Here is a 12,879-nt window from a genome sequence, read left to right on the forward strand (position 1 = left end):
TGGTACAAATAATAATTAAAACACGATCAACCAAAAGACGCCAAATTTAAAAGACGCTAAAAAACTAGGGATGGCAGGGGCAGGATCGTACAATTGACCAGGTACAGGGATAGGATATGTCAAAGTGATTGTGCAAAAGGTGAAACATGTGCTCAGTAACAAAGTTGCGGAAGGAAGCAGTGGTTGAAAAACTGATAGGGGGTGAAAATTTACAGATATAGTTCCAGAGCTTAACAATACGATTAAAGTAAGAGGCCTGAAAAGTGTTAGTTTTGCATACAGGAGTTTTAAGGTTATAAGAATTACTTAGTCTGGTTTGGCCGTGAGAAACAGGAGAAACAAGATCATAAACATTAAGATCAGTAAAACCATTCCGACATTTGTAAAAAAAAACAAGATCTTTGAGTTCGCGGTCAAGCTTTACGAAGTTTTTCAGGTTTTGCATGACATTACAATAGTCACGTAAACGTAACGTAGTTTCCGACCTTGACGCGACATTCCACGAGAATTTGTGTTGTTACGCTGTGGTGAGCGTTTTTACGTTTCAATAGGAGCATTTTCAAAGTGAAGTAACTCTTCGAAAAATTTTTGGGTAGAAATTAATCAACCCTACAGTTTTTGAAAAACTCAAAATAAGTTGTCGTTAAATTATATACTATACCCAGGAGGAGCGTTACAGCGATGTTTGCTTCCGTCGTGCTACTGATTCTGAGTTTTTTTGACGTCGTGTTTTTCTTTATTCCTTCCCCAGTTGATCCGATCTTGAACAGGTAATCTACTTAGATGATCAGTAATTGATCTGATCGCAATAGAATTGAATGGAATATGGCATGGTGGGCAAATTATGGATTTTTATCCCCTTGGAGTGGTCAAATGGAAAAGCAACAATTTCAACAGTCAAGATCTATTCTTTATTTGTCTAATTTTAGTCAATAAGGACAACTGTACTACTTAAGTAAACCTTGGGCCACACCTAGATCGCCCCCCTCTTAGACGTTTCCTTCGAGATTTCTAGCAAGTTTCTGTTTTAGGCTTTGAAATTCTTCGTTTGCCACAGTTCGACTTAGCTCGACTTATGATCTGTATACCTGTATTTGCAAAGATCGCATTATGATTGTTATTGGAGTTGCAACTGTTATGGTAAGAAGTGTGCATGGTTCATCAAGGGATGTTAATTTTATTTTCTCTCAGATTTTGTTTTCTCATCAGTTTTTTCTTTGTAACAAGTAGCACTTTCGAAAAGAAGACTCCAAAATTTGAGGGAGCACTGAAAGTTAACAGCATGTTAACAAAAACAGAAAGGCTGTTTGAGGGAAAGGTGTTTGGACCTGAATCTATGGCTGTTGACAGTAAAGGTAAATATAACTTGTACTTGTACTTGTTGACTGACTCAGAGGGCTGGACTGGAAAATATTTGGCTTGGGGCTGTGAAGTAATTATAAGGACTGAACTTGGCAAGGTCTCTTTGCTGTGAAGTATTAAGTACCAAGATCACTGATTGTTATGACAACACATGTCAATCAATGTGAAACAGGAATTATGTGATATACTTTGCCTACACACCCACAGGTGTGTGCACCATTAGTTAACCCTTAGAACCAAAAGAGTGTCTAGCATCTAATTTCTCTATACAATATCACCCCTGAATCACTCATTAAGGTCATGAGAATAAAGGAAATGATTACCAACTAAATAAGCTCTATTTTTATTGCCAACACCTTAGGAAATGTATGGGCAACAGTAACAGGAATATGATACTGATGTTAGGGTGCAAAGTGTTAAGGGAAATGAAAGATCCTAAATTCTAGATTTAGACCTAAGACAAATTACATTTTTAAGACAGTAATTACAAGTTTGATGCATCCAGCCCTTGATGAGATGCATTGATTTCCTTTACACTCAAAGAAATCAGAGCATAATCTGCCAAAACTGAAGAGATTTCAAAGAGCTACTGCCTCATCTTTTCAAGGTATTCTATACACTGGTTTAGGAGATGGAAGAATTGTTAAACTAGAGGGAGATAAAGTGAAGGAAATAAATCGAACTGGAAAGCAAGTGGTGGAATGTGGTGAGTATCACTGTGACTTTCACTGGATCTCTTCAATCTCTCATGAGCAGTTTGATATTTAGAGATTCAAACCATTAGAAATGAAAAGGGAGATTTTAAGTGTGGCAAAGCCATTAACACAACCATTATAGATGTGAGCACTTACTGGGGTTTAGAGGGACACTCCCCCCCCCTAAAAAATTAATTGTAGAAACTGTCAGTCCACTGGGTTGGCATTTTTGGCATTTTGTGATCATCATATAAATTTTTCTTTTTCATGGAAAAAAGGAGACTTAATTTGTGCAATATTTCATGACCACTTACGCTTACCATCTATATTGGAATAAGAAATATAGCTGACAATATTTTTTTAGGATTTTTAGCAAAGGAGGTGATAACAAATAAGACCCTCTGTGAGGTTAGCTCTAAATATGTATTACCAATGTAGTTACGATGTGGTTCTAGTTTATGTATAGTTCCAATGTTGACCCTAAATATATATTGCCAATGTAATTCCATTGTAGTCCCAATTTATTTGTAGTTTCAATGTAGTTTCAACCTATAAAGGTGGTAAGTTTCTGAAGAAACTGTGGTGCTGCGTTGGTGAGAGAGTATAAAGGTAATTTAGTGTTATCAACTGAGTTGAAAACACAAATTAGCTATGGTAAAATTTAAAGGCTTACATTTCAAGTATTAGCCCTTCATTGCTCTGACAAAGGGCTAATGCTCAAAGCGACAGCCTTTGAACTCTTTTCGGTGGCCAATTTACATTTTCAACTCAGTGGAAAACACTAAATTACTTAGTTCCAATGTAGTTCCAATGTAGTTCAATGTATGCACAGTGCCATTGTAGTTCAAATGTAGTTCCAATGAACGCATAGTGCTAAGGTAGAGCCAATATCCATTTCTACTACAGGGACTGTGGAATTCTGGTCCAAATGTGGTCGGCCATTGGGGATGCGCTTTGACAGAAATGGAATCAACCTCATTGTTGCTGATGCATATTTTGGTTTGCTCGAAGTGAACCCCGAGACCAAAGTAGTGAAAATACTTTTACCTCCAGCAACAGGATTCAACGGCAAGCCCTTTCGATTTGTAAATCATCTGGATATAGATGAGGATGGTACCATCTTCTTCACAGATTCAAGTGCTAAGTGGCAAGCACATCAAGCCTCCTACTCTTTTTTCGAAGGAGATAAAACTGGAAGACTAATGGCATACCACCTGAAGACAGGTGAATTGGAACTTCTGATGGATGGTCTTTACTTTGCTAATGGTGTCCAGATTTCACCAGAGGGGGACCATTTGCTTGTTGTGGAATATGCTGCATCAAGGATAATGAAGTATGTTTACAAAGAATTCATGTTCTCTATAATATTTTTATATTGAAATGGGTTTAACAGAAAGACCTCAAATATTTTTGCTGCATATGAGTGAGCCACAAGATGAAAAACCATTCAGCCATTACTGTTTGCAGGACAGCTTTCTAACAACTGACTGACTTCTTTTTCTCAACATAATCACATTCCTGGGATAGCTCAGGTGTTCATGGTTTTCTGAGTTTGACAGGTTGTAGTTAATCTACAGCTCTAACCCAGAATTTTTGAAATGTATCATGGCAGGTATTACATTAAAGGGGAAAATAAAGGCAAATCAGAAGTGTTTGTTGAAAACCTCCCTGGATATCCTGACAACATTCGTCCGAGTAGCTCTGGAGGATATTGGGTCGCTATGTCAATGGTCTTTACGGAGTTTAATGACATGTTGATGTATTCATACCCCAGGGCCAGGAACTTCTTAGCTAAGGTAAGCTTTGTATAAATATCAAACAGTCTTTTACTTGCCCTCCACGAACAACCTTCGCCCTTGGACTGCTAAATTAAGTTTTCTCTCGAGAAGCACAAATCCCTTCCTCTGCCATTATGTCATTACATTTTACCTGTACAAAGGTATCTACCGCCGGTTAAACCATCAGCGATCAAAAAAAAAATCATCTGGTTACCGTGACACAGAATTCTTTCATTAAACCTCTATTGTCTGAGCTATTTTTTATGCAACCATGGATAGTTTCCTCCTTTTACTTTACCTCATTCTCTCGCTGCCTTATTTCCCAATCAAAAACCTGCTTCTTTACTCAAGTTAGACGGTAGAATCTTAGCATAAATTACTCAAATAAACCCAAACCAGAGAAAAGACCAGTTGAAATTTGGAAAATACTTCCCACTTACACCTCTTGCTATTCAATGCCAAAGAATTCAAGTCCTATTAATGTTTTTCTGGAAACCTTTCATGATATGTAACTGGAATGTTTGAGCAAACTAAACCGTGTTGATTTTGCATTAATGTTACAGGTGTTTTACCTTCCATGGTTAGTAAACTTTGCAGGCCCAAATTATGGTCTCATACTGGAGTTAGATAGAAATGGTCATATCACCAGGAGCTTCCAGGACCCAACTGGCAGTGTTGTACCTGGTCATATCAGTGAGGTTTATGATGATGGTAACGTGCTCTACCTCGGTAGCTATCAGTCTTCTTTCCTTGGTAAGCTGGAGTTGAAAGACTGATGTACAAAGGCTTTACAAAAATCTCCTAGTGAAATATTTGCATTTTTGGAGCTCTACCTGGATAGCTACTAGTCTCCTTTCCTTGGCAAACTGGAATTGAAAGATTGATCATGATGAACGATTGCAACACAAAAATCTTAAAGTGAAATATTAAAGAACCCTGACGGAACATTATTACAGCCAATTTTCATTTGACTATTTTCTATATTAATTTTTAACGCTGTCAGTGCTATTCCTTTACTATATCGTCCAAAGAAGCTTTTAACAATCTTGTGATAGTCAAAGAACACTGAAGAAGCCGATTTGTTTTCAAAACTTGAAGTTTGATAAAAAACAAATCAGTATTTGATTAAATCTTACATTACGTAGATTTATTTTTATGGTCCTTTTTGTTTGCTTTGGTCCAGAGTGAAACCGGATGTCAGTATCAGTCGATTTCTTTTACGAGTTACATGGCTTCCTATAATTCTCTCGTCCGTCTTCTTTTATCAAAAATTATGTGAGCCACACCCACACTCACACACGTGCCCCAGTTTCCGTTTTCAACGAACAGTGACGTTGGATGCAGAGAGGAAAACACATCCTTATTCTTGTTAGAATGTTTTCTTTTCAACTGGCAACTGTAAATTTCATGAATGTCTTTAACAGGAGTTTCTGGTTATTCGTTCCCACTGAATGTATTTTTGCATGTGCATTTCGTGTTCCGAACGTAACAAATTTCGCCTCACATAATTATATAAAAGCGCGTGGCTTATATCATAAGAGGATTTAATCCATCCAACAAGACGCTTTACTGCGTTTTCCAGTAATTGAAAAAAAAAAACATAGAAAATGCGCGTACTATACTAGCAACTATGTTTATGGGAAAAATCCAGTCGCTTGTCACGCAACTTCATTGCCCCTGACTCCCGCTAGAAGCTCCAGTAAGTACGTTTTATTGCAGCATGTTGCAAATAAAAATTAGTCAACGATCAATTCAAGGAGTTCTTTTAGAACTAGCGTCCACTGGGCATAAAAGTCTGAGGTCGACATCGGTTGCAGAGATGTCTGATATGTTCTGACCAATCAGAGAGTGACGTTGCGTTACTTTTTCCTTCTCCATCTTCCTCTAGTTCTACCTTCGATCCAAGGCCACGTTTCACGGAACTGTAGGCTGCAGGGGAAGAGCTGGTGGTCAGTATTCAAGAAATAGAGCAACATAAAAGATGTAAGATTTCAATTTATTTGCAGTTTTCATAAGGGTTAATTAGTTCAAAACTAGTTGATTAGCATTCAGGTACCATTACCGTTCGAGCAACGGATTCTATATATCGTGTCGTCTCCTTATAGGTTAGTTATTGATATTTCACTTTCGAAGGCGCGCAGAACCCATCCATTTTTTCGCGGTTTGTATTAAAGAAAATGAGATATTTTTACAGTTTTTGAGAAGTGATGGCGAAAGACGCGGATGGGAAGGGGGAAATAGCCACAGAAAGCGCCGAGGGTATGGCAAATTTGGTTTAGAGGTTGTCCCGGTTTCGTTTTTTAGACTCCGCTTTACAGTAACAAGCTATTACTCTTGGCCAGCCTTTTTCAAACACGATTATGCTAACCCAAGGTTGCATTAAATTTTTGCTTCAGCTTTATTGTTTTGCATCCTGTTAAATCATTTCTATTTCGTTTCCTTCTATCGGTTTTGCCCCATAGAATAGGAGCAATCAGGCTTATGATTCATTTAGTAAAACGTATGTTCTTGGGTAAAAATTTAATTTAATTACTCACAGTTACTTTAATTTATTTACAGGGGTGTCACAGGGATGTTAATTACCTTGTTTCTACTGATTCTCAGTGCTCTTGATGTTCTGTTCTTCTTCTTACCCAATTCAAATTTTGATCCTAAGGCAGTGAGGTGAGATGCAGTGTTCTTTTCCTAAGAGGGAGATTATTTTTTTTGCTGAATTGAAACTGGGATAGTGCATAAAGGAATGGGTGTACAACAAAAGTCTAAGTGACTTCTGACAAACTGTTAGATTCTCCTTTCAAACTGTATGCTCTCTCTACGAGAAACAGTGGAGAATTTGATGTTGGATCAAACTTCACTTGATAGAGCTTTATTCCACATCACTTTCACACATTTGTGCTACCTAACTTTTAAGAATTATAACACAAGTCTAAAATGATCTCTCTCTAAAACTTTCCCTACAAGTCATTACTTTTGATTAGTTCAAAGAGACTTTTTAAATAAATATACAAATTACTTCTTAAAAGACTGACCCTTGGTTTTCTTTTGTGATTGGAAATAACCATGTGTCTATACCTTTTCAAGGAAAACATCATGGTCATGTTTTCTCCATCTATCTTGGCCCCAGTGCTTGTATAAAGTAATGACATTTGATATTGGTGATTATATTTGAAATTGTTCTGTTTTCTCAAAACATGTGGGATAAATCAGTGTTTTTGAAAAGACCAGACCCAAATTTGAAGGAGCACTGAAGGTTAACAGCATCTTAGCAAAGACTCAGAAGTGGCATGAAGGAGATCTAGTTGGTCCAGAATCTATAGCTGCAGATAGCACAGGTATTTATATCATGATGAAATACCAAAAATTTTCATAAAACTTTATTTCCAGCTTAAAAATTGTAAGTTGTTTATAGCAAGGAGCTACTGTCCTTATTTTTCCAGGTACTTTGTATGCTGGCTTAGCTGATGGGAGGATTGTAAAACTTGAAGGAGATAAAGTGGTAGATGTTGTTCGAACGGGCAAGCAGATGGCAAACTGTGGTAAGTTAGGGTTTGATGAATGAAAAAGGAAATAATAGATTTATGGCCTGCGTAGAGACAGATATTAACCATCTATTTATGCTTTGTAGGATTCTTACAAATTGTGAGTATTAGGTAACTGAGTACTGAAGTGTGTTCCAGGCATTCAGTTAGTAAAATGAAGTGGGTAGTAAATGGCATCATAGTGGAGGAGGGTTGAAAAAAGAGAGAAGTCTGGGTTAGGTTGACCCAAAGCAAACCTCCCTTATTTTGAATAGAGGGGTTAACTTTCTAAAGAAACTGTGGTGCTGTGACAGTGAGAGAGTATAACAGGGTAATTTAAGTATCATCAACTGAGTTAATAATGTAAATTGGCCAATGCAAGGGTTTTAAAGCTGACATTTTGAGCATTAGCTCTTTGTCAGGGGGTTATCTACACAGTTAATTATACTTAATCTTCCTTTTTATACTCTGCTGCTACTACCCCTCCTTTCATATCTTGTAAACCTATTTTTGTTTACTGTGTTTTATTAAATGAATGCCTGAAACTGGCTATGAGCATTGCTTCCTGCTGTCCTCTCCACCATAACCCATTGTTCCCACTGGTTACAAATTGCTTGAGAATGGTTGTATTTGGACCTCTCTAATACAGATTTTCAAAGGTTCAGGTCTGCCTTTGTGGATAGACTTTCCCTACAAAAAACCTCCTTCCAGGACTATGAAAGAATCATACCCAACAAAACTTTTCTCAGAAAAATTATTATAGCACATGAGTGTGTTGGATATTCAGTGGTGTATCTGGGGGAAGGGTCTGGGAAGGAGCAAATTCCACCCCCATCACACCAATGGGTTTTTTGCTTTTTGTCTGACACCATAATTCTTGCAACGCAGGATCACATATTACTTCTGAATATCATGTAATTGTAAAATTGACTTTCTTGAAATATATTTCATCATGAATGTATTTGACTTCCTAAGACTTTTGTGTGAAGAGAAAATTCTGTGTTTTCTGAATCAAATTTTTGAACCCCTTCATCAAAAATTCTTGGTTCCATACTTGGTACCACAGAATAAATACTTATTTCTTACACAGGGACACCAGAAGCTGAGCCCACCTGTGGACGTCCCTTGGGAATGCGCTTTGACAAATATGGAATCAACCTGATTGTGGCTGATGCTTATCTAGGCCTGTTAGAAGTCAACCCAAAGGCCAGGACAGTCAGCACCCTTGTACCTCCCTCTCCTGGGATGAATAATAGGCCCTTTAGATTTGTGAATGATCTTGACATTGCGCGAGACAGAACCATCTACTTTACTGATTCAAGCAGCAAGTGGCAGAGACGTCAGTTTCACTACTCTATACTAGAAGGAGATAACACTGGAAGGCTTATGGCATACCATCCTAAGACAGGAGAAATGGAGGTTCTTATGGATGGACTTCATTTTGCCAATGGTGTTCAGATTTCTCCTGATGGAGACCATGTGTTGGTAGCAGAATCAGGAGCGTTAAGGATAATGAAGTAGGAACATGTGATTTTTAAGTTTTTTTCTAGCTTTATAAATCTCTTTGAGCATTCTCCTACATGATGAACAACCGTCCCTTAGTTCTTACTCACGGAGACAGTCTTTTCTGTTTAAATTCCTGGTTAGCTACAGTTTGACTGCATTGTAGGAAGTTGAGGGTTTGGGCCAAAGACTGGGCCAACACTCAGGGTCTTATAATAACTGAGGAGAATGTGCTGCCTTTGCTATGACATTTGCCAATGTTTAGCAATTCTACTCATAGGTCTACTAAGAGTAGCAATTCTTCTCTTAGGTCTAAGCCTTAGGTCTTGTCTTCAGCATCTTATTACTGATCAGCAGGGGACATTACAAAACCCACACTCTTCTTGCAAAGAGTGAAGAATGTAGCTCTTGTTGTTGTGGTCTGGCCTTGTTTCCTAAAATTCCTAAATGGAGGTATCTGCTAAATTTCTTTCAAAAAATATAAGCTGTATAATGCAGTCTGGCCAGAGTCTCCTACAAAGTGTTTTAAAGCACATCAGAGCATATTGATATAGAGAATGTATTCTGTAAATGCATCATTATCATTATCCTTATCATTAGAACCCAGCTCTTCTCTCTTTCTCTAATATGTTTATTCAGTTCTTAGGTTCTAAGGATGTATGTTACTAAGGAGTCAACATGACAAATCATATGCTGCCGTACTGTTAGTGGCAGATTTTAATTTATTCAATAATGTTAGACGCCCATATTTACTAACAATTGTTTCAGGTTTGGCTTTGAACTTTTGCATTCCCATGCTGTTGAAAAGTGTAGTGAATTGTATGGAGAAATTTGGAATAAGTTAAAATTATATCTGGATTATTTTTAGGTATTACATCAAAGGGGAACATGAAGGCAAATCAGAAGTTTTTGCCCAGAACCTTCCTGGATTTCCAGACAATATTCGGTTAAGTAGCAAAGGAGGATACTGGGTTGCTATAGCAACTGTGCGTACTGACTTCTTTGACTTGTTTCAACTGTATCCAAGGGCAAAGAGCTTTACAGCAAAGGTAGGAATGAGTTGTGTGGAGTGATTGGAAAAGTTGTTCATTTTGGATTTAACTGGTTAAGCTTTTCTTACAAGAACAATGCTAACAAATTCAAAAAACAGAATTAAGCCAAGAAACTTTCCTGGTGGAGAATTTAGGTTATCAACTCAGTAATTTGTTGAAAGATGTGTATTTGTTTGATCTAGTCTCTTTTTTTATTTTTTTTTCATATTTTCTATACTCCTTCAATCAAATTTCAGAATTTTGGACACTAGTGTCCAATTTTAGACTCCAGTGCCCAAATTTAGACACCAGTGTCCCACTCTAGGCACTAGTGTCCAACTTTGGACACCAGTGTCCATTTTGGGCAAATGTAACACAAATGTCTGATTTAAGACACTGATATTGGACAGACTGTCGTCCAAATTCTGGGTCCAATCTTGGGCATTAGTGTCTGATTTTGGACTGTAGTTTTCTATTTTTGGACTTAAGCAACGTATTTTGGGCACCAGTGTCCGTTAAAGGGCTCAAATGTCCAAGTTCTGTCACTATAAGTAACGAGGGTTGTTACACGACTAGCTTTGAATTTTTGTCTTACTCTGAAATTTTAGGTTTTCTCCTTACCATGGCTAATTGGTAAAACATCCCGCAACTATGGTCTCCTCCTGGAGCTGGATGAAAATGGTCATATTACCCGAAGCTTCCATGATCCAACTGGCAGTGTTATACCTGGTTCCCTCAGTGAGGTTCATGATGATGGGGATGTGCTCTTCTTTGGAAGTTTCAGGTCTCCATTTGTCGGTCGGCTGGAGCTAAAAGACTGACTTAGGAATAGATGTCAGGGTTTCTTGGTTCTTGAAAGAAAAACTGCTGGCTCTCGCAATTTACGTTTTCATTATAAAAGATTTATTTTTGTACAAATTTAAACGCATGCACGTAGATCACATTGCAAGAGAGAAAGGCTATCTCGAATGAAGTCATCTCTGTTGTATTAGTTGCAGTTCTGATGAAGTAAAATATTTTAGTTTTTGTTTCTTGGTGTCTTTCATGGAGATAAAATCATCAAGGGAATTTTTTCCAGTAAGAAGGTTGGAGAGAGGAAAAAAACTTCAAACTACACTTCTTCAAACTTCAAACCAGCGGCATCTAGATTCTGTGGCTTATCATTGCTACTAGACACAGTACAGTGTTGATAATTGAAGTGCGGACGTCTTGTATTCTGCAGCATACACCTTTCTTGATATCTGACGGGCTATACCAGCAACTAAACTACTCGCTACATCTAGTTACAAGCTCGGCTTTTATAGGTACGGTTGAGGATCTGGAACGTTCCGTAACATTAAAACAGGTTCTATTGATATATAGATTTGGGGATGACTCAGCATAACACAGCTACTTCTAGAACATTCTTTAAGGTCACACTACAATAATATAGAGACAGAAAGTGTTGAAGGACATTTGTAATCTTTGAAATGCAACTAGCGGTATTTTGGCAAATTTGACGCTGCGCTTCTACTGTAAAAACTAAGATAATACAAGTGCCCTGATTGGTTAAAAAAAATTCCGTTTTGCACTGGTAAATTTAAAGTTTATTTTATAAAACAAGTGAGCCGCACTTGTTATTGCTTTACCAGCATAATAACCAGTTGAAATGTTGTGAGGACTCGAGAAAGGTTTGTAATTCCCTCGCCTCTGGCCTGAGTTTTACAGAATTTTCTTCTCTTTTCTGGAGTTCTGCCAACATCTTTCGTGGGTTAGTATGTCGGTTAACTGAAAGAAAGTGTTTTCCATTGCTTAAATAAACCGCACTTTAACAACCTTTAACGGAATACGGTTAATCCCTGATTTACGCCGCATGGGCATGGACCTCGAAGGGTGCGGTTTGTAAACCGTTTTAAATTGAAATACAGTACAGATTTTGATTGTACTTTTTGGCATGTGTGACGCAAGGTATCTTGTAAAAAAAGTCCATCCACAGCATTTTTAAAAATAATAAATAAAAACGAAACCAGATTTAAAAAAAAAACCGCGCGTCTCTTAACAATTGTTCGCGTGACGCTGATTCAGTGTCTCGTTACGCAACTTCAGCAGTCCTCGTTTCTCTGATTCGCAGGGCCGTAGCTAGCATGGGGCAAGACGAGGCAATTGCCTCGTCTTGATTTGGGCCCAAGATTGACTTTTCTGAAGAAAAATGCCACAGAAAATGCTTAAAAGAGCATTTCTGAGCCTCTATATTTCAAAATTTTCTGGGAGCACATGCCCTTAGACTACCTTTGCGGCTCGCGCCTTCAGCGCTCGAAACTTGCGTATTCGTGTTACTTTTTCTCTTCTATGTGCTTTATTTAAAACTAATAAGCGACCAATTCCTCAGAGTTAAGATGTCCTAAGTCGACATTTGAAGCGGAGATGTGTGATATGTTCCGGCAAATCGGAGAATGATGTTGTGTTACTGTTTGCATCATCGTTCCCTTCTTCGCTATCACGTGCGCTTAGAATTCTCAGAACTTGCTATCTGCTACTCGCTCCAGTGCACGTTTCAAACGACTTCCTTCTTCGCTGGCACGTACGGTGGTGAATATCTTTTTCCATTCTCAGTCCAGTGTTGCTTTTCAAACGACTAGAGACTGCAGACGGAGAGCTGGTTGTTGACGTTAGAGAAAAAGAGAAATGTAAGATTTTACGACTTTTGCATTTTTAATCAGCTCAGTGAATAAATAGATCTTTTCACGGAAATCAACGATAAAAAAAGATATTCCCTTGTATATTCTGGCCAATCAAAAAGTAATGTTGTTTTTTCTTTCTGTCATACCACTTCCTCTTTCGATATCACGGTGAAGGATTTGTAGACCCCGTGTTGTCCTGCTCGGTTCATTGCTACGTTCCACACGACTGAGGGCGGCAGACGAGGAGTTTGTGATTGACGTTCGAGAGAAAGGATAACCCAAACGATGTAAGAGTTTAATTCTTTTGCAGTTTCTTTTTTTAATCATTATAA

At 37.9% G+C, this 12,879-nt stretch overlaps 3 protein-coding genes across 7 annotated transcripts in view; all 3 read left to right on the forward strand.

Moving 5' to 3' along the window:
* Positions 1–496: 496 nt before the first annotated feature.
* LOC131797508 (adipocyte plasma membrane-associated protein-like) lies at positions 497–4,857 on the forward strand. 4 transcript variants are annotated; one of them, XM_066169734.1, is made up of 7 exons: positions 497–527; positions 666–770; positions 1,231–1,355; positions 1,970–2,068; positions 2,964–3,390; positions 3,670–3,853; positions 4,399–4,857. In XM_066169734.1, exons 2-7 carry the CDS (start codon positions 682–684, stop codon positions 4,609–4,611), a joined length of 1,137 nt encoding a protein of 378 aa, XP_066025831.1. In that variant the 5' UTR covers positions 497–527; positions 666–681; the 3' UTR covers positions 4,612–4,857. The 4 variants fall into 4 exon arrangements, with proteins under 4 accessions (XP_066025831.1, XP_066025833.1, XP_058971146.2 ...); XM_066169736.1 differs by having other exon boundaries at positions 499–527; positions 752–770; XM_059115163.2 differs by having other exon boundaries at positions 509–770.
* Positions 4,858–5,699: 842 nt separating this feature from the next.
* LOC131793709 (adipocyte plasma membrane-associated protein) lies at positions 5,700–10,917 on the forward strand. The gene is made up of 7 exons (XM_059111218.2): positions 5,700–5,818; positions 6,395–6,499; positions 7,043–7,167; positions 7,273–7,371; positions 8,444–8,870; positions 9,725–9,905; positions 10,496–10,917. Coding segments are annotated over exons 1-7 (1,152 nt in total). The 5' UTR covers positions 5,700–5,816; the 3' UTR covers positions 10,709–10,917.
* A 1,780-nt stretch (positions 10,918–12,697) lies between these two features.
* The window catches only part of LOC131793807 (adipocyte plasma membrane-associated protein-like), an 8,371-nt gene continuing 8,189 nt past the window's right edge, over positions 12,698–12,879 (forward strand). The window contains exon 1 of one of the 2 annotated variants that reach the window (XM_066169410.1): positions 12,698–12,834. In XM_066169410.1, the coding sequence (XP_066025507.1) occupies positions 12,833–12,834 (2 nt within the window). In that variant the 5' untranslated portion in view covers positions 12,698–12,832. The remainder of the gene's footprint in view (positions 12,835–12,879) is intronic. The other variant, XM_066169409.1, reaches the window with a different exon arrangement.

The sequence above is a fragment of the Pocillopora verrucosa genome, chromosome 7 (genome assembly GCF_036669915.1).
Source record: "Pocillopora verrucosa isolate sample1 chromosome 7, ASM3666991v2, whole genome shotgun sequence".
Taxonomy (NCBI): domain Eukaryota; kingdom Metazoa; phylum Cnidaria; class Anthozoa; order Scleractinia; family Pocilloporidae; genus Pocillopora; species Pocillopora verrucosa.